The 19,802-nt window shown below is 33.7% G+C and overlaps 1 protein-coding gene across 1 annotated transcript in view; it reads right to left on the bottom strand.

The window, feature by feature from the left end:
* hspg2 (heparan sulfate proteoglycan 2) overlaps nucleotides 1-19,802 on the bottom strand; it is a 187,612-nt gene that overhangs the window by 1,521 nt on the left and 166,289 nt on the right. The window contains 11 exon segments of the mRNA XM_056448664.1: nucleotides 1-2,591; nucleotides 4,993-5,096; nucleotides 5,185-5,268; nucleotides 5,430-5,500; nucleotides 7,218-7,265; nucleotides 7,624-7,702; nucleotides 9,066-9,141; nucleotides 13,002-13,058; nucleotides 15,320-15,442; nucleotides 16,319-16,490; nucleotides 18,992-19,236. The exon segment at nucleotides 1-2,591 is cut by the window's left edge and continues 1,521 nt beyond it. Coding sequence (XP_056304639.1) covers nucleotides 2,419-2,591; nucleotides 4,993-5,096; nucleotides 5,185-5,268; nucleotides 5,430-5,500; nucleotides 7,218-7,265; nucleotides 7,624-7,702; nucleotides 9,066-9,141; nucleotides 13,002-13,058; nucleotides 15,320-15,442; nucleotides 16,319-16,490; nucleotides 18,992-19,236 — 1,232 coding nt within the window. The 3' untranslated portion in view covers nucleotides 1-2,418.

Genomic DNA, 19,802 nt, shown 5'->3' with positions numbered 1-19,802 from the left:
ACCTGTAGGAAAGTGACGATGTACAGTCGAAGGCATATCTGCACTGGTGTGTGTGTAGAATTTGTTGTGTGTATTAGATGCGTCTCTGCTATTGGTTGTAATGTGAAGTAAATGACATTTTGCAGATGAATCATTAGGAAGCACTTGAAAAACAACACTACTTTGTACTCTACTGCCGTGTTCACACCATATGCGGATGAAGCATCAAGCGCGAGTGATTTACATGTTACGTAAATGCAAAGATGCGAATAGACATCCTACGGTGCGCGTTTTGCGCAAATGATGTGATTAGCACAGATGAAGTGGCGTGAGTTGAGCGTTTCGCGTGTTTAATGCACTTAACGCACGTATTGAGTTGGAAAATCTGAATTTCATCACTGAAATTCGCACCGCGTTAACCAATCAGGAGCTTTCTCTTATAGGGCGTGATTATGACGTAGTGCCTATTGTTGGTGTTGTTATGGAAAATTCTCTTGCAGACACCAGACAACAGTTCATCAAACTAGGAAGAACCGCTGAACGCTTTTATCATCCTGGTACAGTTTCTGGAGGAGTTGATGAACTCACAGAGCTGGGTGCACCTCTGAATGAATCTACTGACACAGCGCCAAACAAATCAAAGGTGTTTATCAGCCATCCCAACACAAATAAACACAGCTAATAAAATCCACATTAGCCATTTAGCAATGAAGCTAGAGTCACCGGGCAGACAGAAGTCCTGCCCATGATGCAAATCCGCGTCTATTGCGAAGTGAATTTGATGAGCGAATGAAGCGAATTTGATGCACAAATGAAGCGAGTTAACTCAAAATGTCCACGCGTCTATTTATGTACAAATAGAGCCATTTCATTGCGCGTTCCATGTCTGGGGTGAAAACAGCATAACACTGTTGTGTTTTTTGTGCTTGCTTTTAATCTAAATCACTCTAACCACTTAATATACACTAATTGCGTCATTGTTTTTCGAAACTCTTATCTGCAGGTGTTTACACTGACACGAAAATGGCGGCGCTTTCAAAAACGTCCACTTTGCACGATTTATGTGTTTTCAGTCACCAAAAAAGCTGTTATCATGTAAACGAACAGGCATAACAGCATTCTCATTTTTAGCTTAAAAACGTTGTTGTTTAAACAACCCCTAAGTTAAAAATATGCATATGTGATGTTACAAACATCAGATGTCATGTTTAATCACACAGTATTTTGTAATAGTATACGGTATATAAGTATAATAGTATATAAATGTTGCAATGATAATTTGTATGCGATTTCAGTGTTATATAATATAAAATTTTTAAATATGTTCAATACCGCCACATTAACGTCATCAAACTGCAAGCAATGAAACGATCAAATAAAAATCTAAAATTTGATAAACTTTTGACCCCAATCACCTTCCATAAACCCAAAATATACTTCAGTTTTTATATGTACGCTACAGTATGCATATGAACAACGTGTGAAGTAAATTTTGTCATTAGCACAATTTTTACACTATAACAATACAAGGTAAGCAAATCTCACTGTTTTAAACTATTTTTGCACTACTTGGTTTGTCCACAAGATGTCATTAAACCTGACCATTAATTCACAGTCAGAAAAAGACTGAACAAGAAAAGTATGAAGACATTTCATCACTTCTATAGTGAAAAAAAGTGCAGACAATACAACATTTTCAATCGTGCAAACATTGATATTGTGTTTGCTTGGAAAGGCTGTGTGTGTTCAACTGTGCGCACATGCTAGCGTATGAATAAAAACAGAAGTATATTTCAGCCTTCAGCATGCTCGCCCCCATCGGCCCTCATACAGAGTAAAAGAAGGCAGCAGAGTCTTCAAGTATGAACACAGCTCAGCACTAAACCTCAGACACGCAATATTAGAGCCTAGAATCAACAAATGAGCAGGTTATTGTTAGCTTTGCATTTCCCCCCACAAATATAATATATAGATAGATAGATTAATATGCTTATAAATAAAAATTCAGTGCTGTAAAAACATCTCCGATTCCATAGGATCTGACCCACCATAGAAGGCTCATCATCTTTATTATTATAACTATTTTTTTCTTTCTCTTTTCCTGTCATGGCTAAAAAGCTACTGTTCGGAGTATGTAAACTGAGCTTCCATGTTAATAAGTCCTTCATTGAGCATAAAACACTGAAAAATTGAAGACTTGTTAATATCATTAATTTTTCGCTTTCTCTTTTTGGTTTAACGCAGAACAGAGCAAAAAATCCTTTCTTTCATATGTATGTGTTTTTGGTTGAGGTGAAGCACTAAGAAACACATGTCAGAGTGTGTCTCTTAAAGTGTGACTGTCGTCCTGTGAGTGTCTGAGAAACGTAGGATTCTCAGTGTGAATGCGGATGAGGGTTTTTCTTTTCTGTAGTCTCTGGTAGTGTTTTAGTACGGCGCCTATGTTAAGCAGCGCTCTACATTGATGCCCTCTTCTGCGTGGACCTGTAGGTCTATGGGTCGCGCTGGCTGTTCTCCTGGTCGGGCGTTCATCAGCGACAGGTTCTTCACACAGCCCGTCATGCCTGATAAATACTTTCCTCCGGTCAAAGTTTGCATGTCTGGAGCTCCACCTACAGGAAAAAAAAAAGAAATAATCTTACAATACATTTAAATGTTGATGATGCTGATGGCATGGTTTTACTGATGGATGTCCGCTCCAGGATGGAGTAACACGTATAATGTCTTATGTATTTATTATTATTAACAAAGTTGAATGTTTAAGACCCTAGATTATATTATGACCTTAGTGTCATCCCTCTTATGAGTAAATCTGGAATAATATGCGTGTCATTGCTTTTTCTGTATTCCAAATGATTTGCTTCCTCAGGGTCTACCAAGCCAGGTCAGAGGTCATGGAGACCTCTTGAGTGGACCTGAAGAATTAGAAACAACTTTTTCCTGAGTTATTTGTCATTTTATGTGTTAAATCTTTTAAAGTTTATTCCTTTGTATGTTACCAGATCTAGAAAATATGATCATACCACCCCGATTTTATTGATTGTATTGATTTTAAAATACTACTTCTTACATATAAAGCTTTAAATAATCTAGCTCTTGTTTATCTAACCAACCTTCTGTCTGGCTACAATCCAACCCGCTCTTTAAGATCTCAAAACGCAGGGCTTCTGGTAGTACCTAGAATAGCAAATTCAAGTAAAGGAGGTCGAGCCTTCCTATTTATGGCTCCTAAACTCTGGAATAGCCTTCCTGATAATGCCCGAGGTGCAGACACACTCTCGCAGTTCAAAACTAGATTAAAAGTTAAAGCATACACTCCATGCAACACATAGCAGTATGATACATGTATGTGCTCCACGCAGGTTTTTGCATCTCGTTTATATACACTATGAACAGCAGCTATGCTAATTATTCTTTTTATTCTCTATTTCCTGGGGATACTTATCCCGAGGCCCCCAGAGATTATGCAGGGCCACTGATGCGATCCAAGACCTGTGAAGAGATGATCCCAAGGTTTCGTATCCTGAGCAGTTGCTGTGGTGGCCATGGAGGAGTAGAGAGCATGCGTCTGAATCCTGTGAAACTCCAGAGATAGAGGAGTCTTCGCTGACGTCCAGCGTTCTCCAGCGCCTGAACTGCAGCTCTTCACAAGACGTTTGGCCATAGGAGAAATGGTCATGCCCAACTGAGCCTGGTTTCTCTTGAGGTTTTTTATCCTTCACTTTTGCTAATTGGTGAAGTTTTTTTCCTCACCACTGTCACAAGCTTGCATTGTTCGGGACTTGTAGAGCTGCTCACCGATGGATTGCTCTTCAGGGTGTGGACTCTCAACAGTGAATAATAAACCACACTGAACTGAACTGAACTAATACAGTTTCAATTCACTTTAATCTTCTATGTGAAGCTGCTTTGACACAATCTACATTGTAAAAATTATATATAGAAATAAAGATGAATTGAATTACACTGCCAGTTAGGATGTTGATTGTACCAGTTTTTAACCAGTTTTGATAATACAGAGAGTACAGTAATATTGAGAGTACAAGAAACAGCCTTGAGTAAGATGATATGTTGCATGTTGTTTTAGAACCCAAATAAGGACTAAATGTATGCTGTGTGAAGTTTCTCTGTAATTGGTAACATATCGGAGATTGTAAGGGGCTGTATGTGTTCATATATGTTCATTTATTTATTTAATATAATTGCAGACGTTACAATAGACTATTTCACACAATAATTGATCTGCAGTTATAATCAGATAATATTCAGAGAAATGTTAGAATGATGAACATTTATACACAAGTATTTATGTGTATAAAGCATCCGTTTTGAGAGAAGTGCTTCTCATATGAAATGTGAATGACCCGTACAGCTTTACTGTAGACATTTCCTCAAGTGAGAATAACGTCGTCTGACTTTCTGTCGTACATCGTTACACTTTTGGCAGTGGAAACACAAGCCTGATAAAGGTGACCCGTACCGACCTGTACCATACCGTACTGTACCACTCAGTGGAAACGGGCCATAACATAGGTCAGACTAAGTGCAGTTCAAAAACCCTTTATGAGCACAAAAACATTGAGGGCTGTCATGTAGCTTGGTATGGAGCAGCCGGGACCCCACACTGATGCCAGGCCTGGGGCTCTTTGCAAGCGCTCAGCCTGAAGGAGAAGCGTGAGACCATCCTCCTGCAGCCCCACCACCTGCAGGGGGAGCCGTAAGGGGCCGGTGTATTGTGGAATGGGTCGTGGTCGAAGGTTAAAACCCGAAAACCCGATAACGTATTGTATATATGTGAATAAATATTGTAAGAATAAAGTTCTAAATATTCCAACTATAACAATAACAATAAGAATCTTCTTTTTGAAGAAACAATGGGGCAAACAAAACTTATTAAAAGTAATAGCACATTTTAAAAAGCAGGCAGCATTGCTGAGAATCTCATTTATTTTTACCCATTTTGTCTACTTTGAATTTGCGGCACGTGAGTTTAACAGACCTTTAAGTACTTACCCAGGTATATGTTGCCCTTGGTATTCACCATGATGCTTTTGCCTTGTGATTGTCCTTGTTCCACAGATCTTCCATCAATCTGAAGGTATCCCTGCTTACCGGTTCTGTTCAAGACACATAATAAACACTCTCAATCATCTTTCCTATGGCCTTTTACTATGTATGAAGGACTGGAGTGGTGAATGTCTTTACCGGACTGCAGTGATCATGTGCCACTGTCTGTCATTGATAGGCTCTCTGGACACAATCTGAGCCTCTCCACTGCCCAGCTGATAACTATCAGAAAAACAACAGCACATCAGGACGAAACACTGATCTAGACACTGAAACAGAGATGCAATGATTTTAACCCGATTATTATAGTTATTATAACTCATCATATATAGTATCTTACGCCCATGTGATTTATTAGTGTGCAAAAGAGATCCATTACGCACCTAAACACAAGATGTCCATTTTGTAAACCGAGACTTATAAAGTCCTTTCCCTTGCCTTGATCTCCAAGTTCCTGTAAAATATGATATTTTCACTGAAATTTTGAAGAGGAATTTTGAATTTTGGGAGGAAATATGCATGAAAAAGACAGGTCAACATGACAATATGTTAGATATACATTATGTGTGTACAGCAGTACTTCTATACTTGAATTAATCCCACTGTTATCATAATAAACTAAATCAAACATTCAAACATCTTGAGCAAGACACACACACACACACACACACACACGCACACGCACACGCACACACACACACACACACACACACACAGTAAAATAAACAGTATACAAAAAACAAAGAAAGGTCAATATGATTTTTTTATTCTTTAAAACAGTCTGCTTATAAAAAGTTCATTAATGTTGCATATTTGTAATGTGAGGTTAACTGAAATCTGTTAATCATTTGATGAAAATAATAATAAAAATAATTACAAACTCTAAATGTATTAATCGTCAGTTTTAATTGACAGTTTTCTGCAACCTTGATGAATAAGTATTTTTCAATTAATTCAATCAATCAATCAATCAATCAATCAAAGTTTATGTGATATTTTTGATTAAATGACCAAAATTGTGACAAATTATCCAGATATTATTCTTTAAAAATAAAAATAAACTTGGAAATGCTAGAATTGGTTTAGTTTAACGTACACTTTGTAGTATCATTATTTATTTAAAAGCACAACTTCCATGTTTGTTGTTATTAGAAGGCATCAATAGCTTTGTTTCCATCCAAAAATGCAAATTAACTTTACGTGCAAAACGCATAAAAGACATGCGAATAAAGCAGTGTTTCCATCTAACGAGTCAAAGAGAACAAAATCATCACTTCCTGATTAACTGGCACCAAATATCAACAGTAAAAACGGAATTCGCTGCAGTAGGAGAAGCTGCATGAATATTTTTTCATTTAATAAATGACTTGCGCCTTAGAAGGCAATCCTGACACGTGCAGTGGCGTTTGAAGGTGTGAGACGCGGAGCACAGATGCTTTTGATTCTGGAGGTCATTAATAATATAATAACACCAATACTGAATTGGTTAAGGTGTTTAAGAATGACCAAAACAACATTTCAGATGTTTTACCTTAGTAGTCGGCCTGCAGGTTTGTCTATTCACACACATTTTTATCATCACATGATCTCTAATAGCAAAATCCATGACATTTTTTTTATGCGCATACTGGAATTTGTTTGGTAAAAGTGTTTATGCGCATCTTGTCTTTTTGAATAAAAGGTTAGTTATGCGCATGATTTTTTATGCGCATTTTCAAAACTTATGTGCATCTTGGCGTTTCCAAAAACCATTTTTATGCGCATATGCAAAATAAGCATAAAAATAGGTGGATGGAAATGTAGCTATTAAACATGTATGCAAAGCAGCCAGGTAGCTTAAGTTTGTCTCACATTTGGTCTGAAGGTAACAATCAACATTGTCTGAGGGTCAAATAACCTGTTTTGTTCTATTTGTGAAAAGTGCCAAGTGAATGTGATAAATCACTGAAGAGTTACAAGTGTGTTGACTGAACAAGTGGAAAACAAGTGATAAAAATGCAAACATGAGGCTAAAAAACTTTGAAATCAAGCGAAATACATGCAAAAAAAAACTTCAAACGTACTGTACATTGTAAAATGCTACTGCATTCTGAGATGATAATGATATGATCATGCTAATGCAGACATCATTTTGTGTTTTCCATCATTTTCTGCTAGTAAAGAGTGAATACCTTTATATTAGCATGCTTCATATGGAGGTTTAGAGCACCTGCAGACTCCTGAGGAGGATGAAGGTGAGTTAGGCAGGCAAACATGCAGTGCAAAAAAAAAAAGGGTGAGGAACAAAAGCATATCGATCAACAATCCAGCTCCAAGCAAACTCATTTGACTCAGTTTAGTGAATTGAGGCTGAATATGAAATGTAAAACATGTCAGTTTCATATCAGTTACCCATGATCAGAATGCCCATGTATATGTAGTATCCAAAATAAACATCTATAAGCAGATTTAAAAGAATATGGACTGTACAGAACATTTTCCAGAATACGGACATATTTGTGCCTAGAAATAGTTATCTTGGACTCTGAATGTGTGTGTGTCATGGGAAGAGAAGGGCGCACTTTTGTACAAACATACCACTCCCTGCCACAGGATGAGGCCGTCCTTTGAGGCAGTGTTAATCTCTAACTCAATGGTCTCTGGAGAGTCAGGAGCACTGAAACAAGTCAAACAGTCATTATTGCAACCAAAAAATAACCAAATACATATTTTTTGCATTTTTTTTTTTTGCTAAACTTGACAGTATCCATTTAAGTACAATTAAAGGAACACTCCACTTTTTTGGAAATAGGCTCATTTTACAAGTCCCCTAGAGTTTGACCATTTTTGAATCAGTCCATCTCTGGGTCTGGTGGGAGCCATTTTAGCTTAGCTTAGCATAAATAATTGAATCAAATTAGACCAACAGCATCTCGCTCAAAAAACAAAACAAAAAATAAATAAATAAATAAATCAATCAATCAAAACAGGATTCTTGATAATCTTCCAATTTTAATTTCCAATCTTGTACTAAGACTGACAGAAAATGAAAGTTGTAGGTTGATATGGCTGAAGCAGGCCCAATGATATCAAACATGCCAACAGTTGCTAGCTGGGGACTATTTTCAGGTGCTGCGTGATTGTGCCTGCTTCCACCATTGTATTGCAGCAAAGTTCCTTGACTTTTCACTTAACCCAGTTTGGCGTGTGTGTGTGTATCTATAGGTAGGGGCGGACTTAACCAATAGGTGACGTAAGCAGCCACTTAGGGCCCCGTGGAATTAGGCCCCAACCAATGCCAAGAAGCCTACATTAATCTTATAATTCTTTTATAAATGTTCTATTATATGCAGTAAAATCTGTCTATAACCATTTATTTTAATGTTATTATTTCTTTTCAAAACCAGGGGTCCCCTCATGAATAGTGGAACTTCCGTCCTGCACATGCAAATATTAAAATCTTTTTTTTTTTTTTTTAAGATTTATTTTTGGCCTTTTTGCCTTTATTAGATAGGACAGTAATGAGACAGGAAGCGAAGCTGGAGAGAGAGAGAGTGGGGTAGGGTTGGAAAACGTCCTCGAGCCGGGATTTGAACTCGGGACGTCCTGACGTGCTACTGCACCATATGTCGACGCGCTAACCACTACTTGGCTATTGCGCCGACCGAATATTAAAATCTAATCACAAATATGGCTGTACATAGTTAGTTTGTGAATTTATTGTATTTAATTTTACATTAAGAAGATAAAGGTTCCACTTTAAAATATATTTTTAACATGCAGTCTATTTCCCAAAAAATTATAATCTTCAGAGAAAACAAACCTCTATAGAGAAAGAAAGTTTTGAGTTTTAATGCTAGGGCCTCGTACCTTGAATTGCTTTGGGCACCCAAATCACTAAGTCCGCCCTGTCCATAACCAAACGGTCAGTCTTTTATCAAGTCTTTTCTGTGTGTGTGATTGTTTTGTTTTGAAAAAAGAACACAAAAAAACATGAATATGAACATTTCAGAGTGAGTGTGCAAAGACTGTGCACTCACCTTCGTGGGAACATGGGTTTTGGAAGTGCCAGATATCCATTATCATGGAAATATGCGGAATATTCGATAGGAGAGTCTGCAAAACAGAAACCAAAAATAAACACCAACTCTCTGTATTATAGTGCCACCGTGTGGACTGTCACAAAACAAACAAACAAACAAAAAAAGAGTGGAATATAAACAGCACTGACACCCGAATACAACGCATTGATATGGAGGACAAAACCTGCAAAAACAATAAATAAATAAATATGCAAATAAATCCACAAATTCCTGCATAAATAAAACAATAAATAAATATGCAAATAAACAAATTACTCAATAAATCCACAAATTCCTGCATGAATAAATTATATAAATAGTGCGGCCAGATTAATAATGAAATAAATTACATGGATTTTGGTGGAATAAGAAAATGCTAAGCTGAAAGTAGATTTTCCCCCTTTCACACCGCACTATTAATTATTTATATATTTCTTATGCAGCAATTTGTAGATTTATTTATACACACATTTAATTATTTATTTGCATATTTATTTATTTATTGTTTTATTTATGCAAGAATTTGTGTATTTATTTATTCATTTATTTATTTACTTGCGTATTTATTTATTTATTGTTTTATTTATGCAGGAATTTGTGTATTTATTTATTCATTTATTTATTTACTTGCGTATTTATTTATTTATTGTTTTATTTATGCAGGAATTTGTGTATTTATTCATTTATTTACTTGCGTATTTATTTATTCATTTATTTATTGTTTTATTTATGCAGGAATTTGTTTATTTATTTATTCATTTATTTATTTATTTGCATATTTATTTGTTAATTTATGCAGAAATTTGTGTATTTATTTATTTATTTGCATATTTATACATTTATTGTTTTATTTATGCAGAAATTAGTTTGTTTATTAATTCATTTTTTTATTTGCGTATTTATTTATTTATTGTTTTATTTATGCAGGAATTTGTGTATTAATTTATTTGCATATTTATTTATTTATTTATTTACAGTTTTATTTCTACAGGAATTTGTGTATTTATTTATTCATTTATTTATTCATTTGCATATTTATTAATTTATTGTTTTTGCAGGTTTCATCCTCCATACATTGATAGCGATTCATCAGATTTAGAAGTAATTTAAATGCATGACCCCAAAGAACAGGCTTGTTGCATTGTGAGAAATAAACAATCCATCAAGAGCAATTCAAAAACACTAAAACCCAACACACATTTCATTTATCTCCATTAGATAATGAACGCAAATAGACATTGCTCTTGAAGTAACATTCCCATTTGAACAACATTGCACATTCCTCTCAAAGCATTCTCTTGAACCAAGTAATAAACGTCGGACAATTACCAACAAGTGCTTACCACCAAGTGCTTCATGCTGAGGGTTTCCAGTCGTAAAACTCACCTGTCGGGTCAGCTCAAGTGTACAAGTGAAGGACGTTCGGTGGTTAGTAACCAAAAAACGTGTTTGTTCACAGTGTGAGGACATTTTGTTTTACGGACGCTGCTGTAGGTGAAAATGGCAGTGCGGAAAATAAGATGTTGATTGTTTCGCAAAAGAGAAAGGAGGTTTTAATGCGATAGAGATGTCGAATTGAAACTGCAGCGAGAGGTTGAGTGACTGACCGGACAGGACGCTTCAGGAGAATTCTATGCGTTTGATCACTTTGAGACAATTGCAACTGAAGACATACAATTCCCCTTCAACGTAACATTTAAAACTTCACAGTAAGGACACAGTAACCAATTAAGTGCAGATCATTCATTTTGACAGCACATTATTTCAGGGATCTATTTACGAGGCTTCAATATCAGTAATCTGTTCTACATAGTTTTTATTTTATTTCTTGTTTACACTTTCAGAGATGTCAAGCACCTCTTAAATATTTAAAATCAGTCAAAAGTTTTGGGGTTGGTCAGATATTTTTGTTTTTGAGTGTCTTATGCCCATCAAAGTAGAATTGTTTTCGATAATTAATACAGAACAAAATGTCATTACATTGTTTATTAGATATGAATATGTTTTAAAGTGTATTTTATTCTTTTAATGGTCACTACTGCATTGTTGAACTCATTCTACATCAAAAATAATTCACTCAATAAGTAATTTGATCAATGTTTTAAAGTAAATTATAAAATGCCTTACCAATTTGATTTTTTGAGAGTATATCTTACTGACCCCAAACATTTCTATATTAAATACATAAAAAAAAAATATATATATATATATCAATATTTATAGTTTTCAGGTAAAAATAAATGTCTCAACATCCTAACAACTGTTTTCATATTCATGCATATAACAAGCAAATCTAAGGTTACCCTCATTGACCCTTAAATAAGGTAACTTAAATAAGGTTACTTAATGAAGAAAAAGCTTACTTAATAGAGAGTAAACCTTTGAACAAGAACAACTTAAACCACTAAAAAGTATTGGGGTTGGTAAGACATTTAGTTATTAAGTCACTTATGCCTATCAAAGTAGCATTTATTTGATAAATAATATATTTTTAAGAAAATACATTTTTAGTTTTGGATTTATTTTATATTTTAAAATGTAATTTATTTTATTAATAATTATTAATACTGTGAGATTCAGTTAACATTATACATATATACAGTTGAAGTCAGAATTATTATTACTTTGAATAATAATAAAAAAATATATAATAATAATTAAAAAAATTCTTTTTAAAAATATTTCCAAAATGATGTTTAACACAGCAAGGAAATTTTCAGAGTATGTCTGATAATATTTTTTCTTCTGGAGAAAGTCTTATTTGTTTTATTTCGACTAGAATAAAGGCAGCTTTTAAATTAAAAAAAAAAACATTTTAAGGTCAAAACTATTAGCCCATTTAAGCTATATATTTTTTTCGATAGTCTACAGAACAAACCATCATTAAACAATAACTTGCCTAATCACACTAACCTGCCTAGTTAACCTAATTAATCTAGTTAAGCCATTAAATGTCACTTTAAGATGTAATGAAGTGTCATGAAAAATATCTAGTAAAATATTATTTACTGTCATCATGGCAAAGATAAAATTAATCACTTATTAGAAATGAGTTATTAAAACTATCATGTTTAGAAATGTGTTGAAAAAAATCTTCTTTCTGTTAAACAGAAATCGGAGAAACGGGGGGGGGGCTAATAGTTCTGACTTTAACTGTACATCATATCTAAAATAATTTACTCAAAAATATTGTGATAATAATAAACTTTATTTTATATCTTTAAATCTTTAAACCTAAAATCTCAAAGCACTTATCAGTGTTGATCGATGTTAAAAGTACTCCTTAATATATCTGTGGAGTAAGTTCAAAAGAACATTTAAAACATTCTAACGGCCTTTAACTTATTGATTTTTTTGAGAAAATATCTTACTGACCCCAAACAAGTCAATGGTAAACACAAAACAAATTCTTTTTAAATCAATAATCATACTTTTGAGATAAAAATGTCTCAACATCCTTAGATTTTTTTAAGTGTAGATAGAAAATTAAGTAAACTCAATAAAACAAATTAAGCACAATTTAATGAAAATTAAAGCTTAAAACAAACAAACAAGCAAAAAACTAATACTGTCTGAAAACATCTTATCACTTTGCACATTTTTTCCCTGAAGCGAAATCTTGCTATAAAGATGTTGAGTTATTTTAAATCAAGATACATTCATAATCAAGATCTCTTACAAATTATATTTAATCAACAACAATATATAAATGTAGGGTTGCTCAGTAAACAGACCCCTGAAATGCATGTCTTCCTGTTTTCTTATTCATCATTTTGGCACAACAGTAGTTTGTATCGGTGGGTGTTAGGCGGGCTGCGGGGCCCTGAGGAGGAGGAAGATGTTCTCCTCTGGTTAGTGACGAGCGAGTCAGGCAGACTGTAATTCATACTGTACCATTTCCCCCACTACCCTCCAAACTCCACATGGCCTCGCTGAAGCTGGACTCCTGCCCTGTGTGTGTGGGATACAGCGGTGAGATTCAGTCACACGTGGCCTCTTTCACCCGCTAAAACGCTACCGATGAAGCCATGGTGGGTTATGGAGAACGGACAGTTAGTTCCCTATGGTGCTTTATGATGAATCACTTACAGCTGCGGTTCGGTACAATGCTATGGAACTACAGAGAAATGCTTTTATTTCCTTAGAGAGAGAGAGTGAATTCTGGAAAATGATAAATGAGGCAAACTGGGACCAATATATTAGTATTAAGGATAATAAGGCAGTTTAAATTCACATTGTAGGAATATTGGGTTTAGGTAGCTGTGTGTTTATCTCAATACTTCTAAAATGATGTGATTTAAGGTTATTTACATGTAAAACAGAAGTATAGAGCAGATGTTATTGTTGACAAAGTAAAACTCAGGGTTTCTACAGGCTTCATCATGTCACATTTAAGACTTTTTAAGACCATTTTAAGATCATAATGAATGAAATTTTAGACTTGCACAAGGCTAGATGCTAAAGATTTTTTTAATGGTCAAGATAAAACTAATAAAAGCATTAAAAACAAATGTTACTGTAACATTTGTACTGTAAGGAAGATGATTAAACCATATTAATAATTAAACCATACTAATAATTAAAGAGAATTAATAAATAAACGTTTCTTAAAACTTTTATTGAAATATATTGTTAATGATTGGATGGGTGTTGGCCCGATAGGGTATAGCTTTACATGGACATGGGAAAATTAGGACCTGTTTAAAATGATTTAAGAGCTACAACACAATATTTTAGTGGATTAAAGACTTTTGAAGGCCTAAAATTTGGTTTTTGAAATTTAAGACATTAAGACTTTTTAAGACCCTAAAGATACCCTGAAAACTATTAAAGTATAAATAATAGATGAAAAGTCATAAACTAAAACACAACTGTTGCTTATTGGAATAACCGAAATAACTTGAAGTTAAACAAGTGCTAATATTAACATTAATATTAACTATTTAAAAAAATAAAGTTAAATATTATGTAAGATATGAAGGAATAGTTTAACTAAAACTAAATGTAAAAATACTCACTATTTACTCACCCTCAATTGGAATTATTGCAGAAACCCATATCTTAAAGCAATTGTTAAATAAATATTAATAAATATTATTTAATTCATTAATAAATAAATATTTTCAGAATATTTGCTATTTTTAAAGTTTGTTCAAAACCTTTATGAGTTTTTTAACGTTAAACACAAAAGTAGATATTTTGAAGAATGTAAGGAACTGGTAACCATTGACTTCCATAGTAGGAAACACAAATACTTTGGATGTCAATGTTATCGGTTTCCAACATTTTTAAAATAGCTTCTTTTGTGTTTTAAAGAACAAAGAAACTCAAGCGGGCTTGTAACGGGTTAAGGGCGAGCAAAATAATTTTCCTTTTTGGGTGAACTATCCCTTTAAAAAAACGAATAAACTGGCTAAACTTACAATGAAAAGTAGACATATACTGTACACAGCTATGGAAAAAATGAAAATAGGTCTTGAATACTGAGTTCACCTACTATAGATTCCTTAACTCTGTTTGAAACATTGCTATCCTTGGTACTGTGTTGTTTTAAAAATTAACACTATAAATGACTATTCTTATTTTAAATTGGGAAGAAATGTAATTAGTAGTAGGTTACAGATTAATGTACTCTGTAACTGGCTATTTGGATCGTAAAATACGTGTACATACGTAAAATACGTAATAACTGTGTTTGTTGGATTTTTTTGTCATGGCGAATATAAAAAAAAATTGGGAAGAAATGTTATTAGTAGGTTCCAGAGTAATTTACTCTGTAATCAGCTATTTGGGTCGTAAAATAAGTGTTTAACTGTATCTGTTTGATTTTTTTTGTCAAGGCTAATACAAAACAAATTGGGAATAAATTTCATTAGTATGTTACAGAGTAATATACTCTGTAACCAGCTATTTTGGGTTGTAAAATAAGTGTATAACTGTATCTATTTGATGTTTTTGTCATGGCTAATAAGAATGGAAATTTGCATTAGCTTTTTAGCTTATTCAGTTATCGTCTCCAGACATTTATCTTCCAAAAATGACGCTATATTTGTGAGATTTAATAACTGGCACAAACTCACATTATGAAGTTGCAAGTCCTTAATAATAAAGTTAATGTTTAGAAGCTGAGAATTGTGTACAAAGTAATAGAAACATACAACAAAGTCACAAATCATATGTAAAGCATGAATATGCTAAAGTTGTGAACTGACCTTTCTCACAGTGTCGACCTGAATATCCTGCAGGACACACACAGTGGTTGTTCACACAGCTGCCTCCATTCTGGCACTGGGATGAGTGTCGACAGGACTCCTTGACTATTTCACAACGGTCACCTGACAAACACCAAGCAGGAAGTAATGGATAATATACTATAAATCTGGACTAAATCATTATTTCTTAGAATAAAAAAATTATGTATTGAGGATTTTCAAAGCCTTACAAAGGAAACAAATGGTAAACTTCCCTTCAAACTTTAAAGTAAAGATAAGTTAACAAGCTTTTAGAATTTTTTTTTTACAATAGACTAAACTAGTAAACAATAGTGCTAAATCAACAATATTAGAATACAGCAAACTAGATTTTATCCATTAAACTATCCTGTCATAAATTATTTTACACAATAATATATTAGTGATCATTTATTATCATTAAGTAACCACAGATGCTGGTGGTTACTTAACAGATAAATAGTTTTAGTGATTCTGTTCTAAAAATAAATATATATTTGGTAGTTTATTATTTTTGGTATCTATATTTCTATTTCTAATTCTAGTTGACATTCTATATATTATTAGTTATTTAAATTTTAAGTTAATATAAATTCAAATGAGAAATATGTTCTAAGCAAACAAAATATAATGCTGAAATTTGTTTTAATGTATAATGTTTTTTAACAATTATTTTATTTCAATGAACAAAAATATATTAGTTTCACTGTTTTAATTTTATAACAACTATAATAACTTTTATAAATAAACTATATAAATGCATCTGTGCAGTTTTTTGTGATCAATTAATATAAAAACAGCATTAGAATTAGCATTTAAATGGCCATATTTACAAATAGTTTCTTTAATAAAATACAGTAAATTGCATATTTAAGTCACTCTGGAATACTCACAACCTTGAAAATAACTTGACCTACACTTACAGTATCAACCAGAAAATATGAATATTTCCTCTGACAGAGAGGTGGTTCATGGACTCACCTTCATAGCCCTCAGCACAGAGACACTGATACTCATATTCAGCAGTGGCCATACAGGTGCCAGCATGCAGACAAGGCCTGCGGTCACATGGGCTGTCATCATTACACTGGCTGATGGCTCTGCTCTCAGTGAAGCTGTATGACAGATCCACTTTCTTTCCATTGATGAACACCTGGAAAGAAAAAATATTTTTTATAGAAATCAGGACTGTCAATATGACAATATTAGATATGTTTATATTACAATAAGGCTCCATTAGTTAATGTTAGCCAACCAAACTGAACTGAACTTCAACTCTGAAAACTGGACTGACACAGTTTCAACTTGCTAGAACTTCTATGTTAAGCTGATTTGACACAATGTACATTGTAAAAGCACTATAGAAATAAAGATGAATTGAATTGAATAGCTACTGATCATTGTTCAACATTTACTAATGCATTATTAAAATTATCATTAAAATTATTAAAATAGCTAATACACTGCGAGTTAACAAAAACAAAGAAGTAAGGAGATTATTTTCAGTAACCAATGTAATAAATGTCTTGTTCATTTTTTGATCATGTTAGTAAATACAGTAAATAACATTAACTAATGGAAACTAATTGTAAATAAAATATAAAAAATAAAATAAAATTATATATACAGTGCTCAACATATATGAGCACACCCCTCACAAATCTCTCATTTACATTACAATTAAATGTTAATATTAAAGTTGTACAATATTTAATGTGTGCATATCCATTAGATCAAACAGTACTGAAGCCAAATCTGGAGCTTATCTTAGTACACCAAAATTAGTACACCCAAATTTATGTTAAAATATGGTAAAATATTAAAATTCAAATTAAAATAGCAAAATTCTAGAGAAACAAAACATTTATAAAATGTTGTTGACATTTTGTAGTTTGTAATTTTTTTCTCAATATTTCACATGAAATTAAATGTATCGTCTTTCTATTTCAAAAGATGTTCAGTAACTAAAATATTATTTTATATATATATTGAAATTACACAAAGATGACTAAATTATTATTATTTTTTTTTGGGGGGGGGGGGCTATCACTTTTATATAAATAAAACGATTAAATACTTAATTTTGTGTTGTTGTTTTTTCTAATTCTGTTTTATTTTAATATAAAAGAACAGGAAGTTCAAAAATAATGCTCTAAATGAGAAATTAAGTCTGCCAGTAGGTGGCGGTAATGTCTAATAACTGGGTCGATGCATTCAAATAAGACAGGGGTTCGCAAACTTTTTAGCCCGTGACCCCCAAAATAACAATGACAGTGACTCAAGACCCCCAACGTCCTCTGAGGTGATTATGAACATACAAACGCAAAATGGCTCGCACACACTAATAGGCCCAAGTCTATTCTTTGTTTAATTTTGGAGAATGCCACTCGGAGGTCGACCTCCATGTTCAGTTGTGGCCTGTATTTCATTTTAATGTATGGGAGTGGGGTAAAAGTGTCAAAAAAGTTTACCCTGGTGCCATGAAATCAATCTGTTGCATGACCCTATTGCTGTGTCTTTAATCTAACATAATGAGACCCCAGTGGTCGCAATTCAATGGGAAAAAAAAGTAGCATATGGATTATATATGCACATTCTAACAGTTTTACAAAATTAATTAGATTTTGAGAAATCACCAAGTGTTCCCCCAAAGGGTCCTGACCCCCACTTTGGAAATCACAGAAATAAGGCACAGGTGTCAAACTAAGTTCCTGGAGGGCTGCAGTTCTGCACAGTTTAGTTTCAACCTTAATTAAACACAACTAATCAAATTAATTAAGTCATTTAGGCTTTGTTTGAAAGCTATACTGGTCACACTGCTTAATGCTGCTGTCACACTAAGAGTTTGAGCATGTGAAATTCTGCTGAGCATGTAAAATTCTGGTGCTGTGAAAAGGGGCGAGATTAAACAAGATGATTAGCCATTAAAAAAGTGAGCAATTGGTCCATGTTTTAAATTCCTGTCCATGTTTTGATCTTCGATTGGTCTCACGCAGTTAAGTGATGCGATTTCACAGATTATAGTTCACTAAGCTTGAACTTTGCACCACAGCGAACTGCGAAACTTGACGCATGAGTTTGCGTTTCTGATCTAACGCATTCACGTGCGTATGAATGGAAGTCTATGGGGACAAAAGTCTAGTGTGATCGCAGCTTTGCTTTGTTGGTGCAGGGTTGGACCTAAACTGTGCAGTGCTGCAGCCCTTAAGGAACTGAGTTTGACACCTCTGAAATAAGGGAATCATTAAGCACGGAAGCAAACCGCTATTTTTTAATATTCATTCAGAATTCATATAGTTCTTGTGTGACTTTATTAGCAAAAATTTGTTTTGGCAAAGCTGAGAAAAATCTAAAAATGTTTTAATTATTTTATAACATTATCTTCTTTACTGAACTTATAAAATCTGTATCACATTTGTACTCTTCACTACTCTGGAGCTACTCAGGACAAAAACAGTCCACATGTGATATTGGACTTATTGCTTGTTTAACATTGCATATCATATTTCATAAGATACAAATATGAAACAAAAGCTCGACATATCGAGATTTCTTTCATGACTAATTAACTGACAAGTTCAATCGACAGTCTTAAATCATGACTGCAGGCAAGAATGTGATGTAAACACTAGATTGTGTAGAGGAGACTCTGACCTCTCCTATGCATCCATCAAACAGCATGCTGACGTTGGCGGGTTTGGGCAAGATGTCCATGCTGGGTACTCCTCCCAGATACATTGGTGTGTGTATATTAAGGCCCTGGGCTTTTCCTGGAGAGGATCTGGTAATTTCTTTTGCGTGGTCCACCGTCAAAGACCCGTCTTTATTGAGACGTTCGGCCACCACACGATGCCACTGACCAAGAGATACAGGATCCTGACTGCGCAGGACAGCTTGACCTGAGCCAATAGAAACAAACACGTATTGCATGAGCTGGTGGGATTAAAGGAACTATAGACCATTTTGAGATATGTAAACAATAACAATGGCCCTAATGTATTTCCTGTTTTAGATTTTTAATAGCGTCGAAGAATCCAGAAAGCTCCACATATTGATACATTTTTTTAATGACAGCTGTGTTAACATTTAGTCATAATTAATCACCTTGTGTTACAGTTCTGAAATAGTTAGACGACAATCAGGATCTGTTCATGGAACAATTAGATCACCATATTGAAATTTTAGACAGGTTTGATCAAGTGTTTTTAATCTTTTAGGTTACATATGATCCTTATGAGAGACAGACCCAATGTTCAAAAGCATTTATATAGTTTATTGTATAATGTCCAAATTCATATTCCGAAGATTAAATCAGTAAGCTTAAAATATGATTTTTTTTTGTAAAAAAATTTGTAATATATTTTTTGTAGTTACATTATGTATGAATGCAGTTATTTTTTATGTATTTGCATGTCTTAGCAAGGTAATTAATTCATATTTTTATTTAATTTAATCCAAATTTAAT

This window comes from Danio aesculapii, chromosome 23 (assembly GCF_903798145.1).
Source record: "Danio aesculapii chromosome 23, fDanAes4.1, whole genome shotgun sequence".
Lineage (NCBI taxonomy): Eukaryota > Metazoa > Chordata > Actinopteri > Cypriniformes > Danionidae > Danio > Danio aesculapii.
Note: the sequence above shows the minus strand (reverse complement) of the source record. Positions and strands in the feature narration are given on the sequence as shown.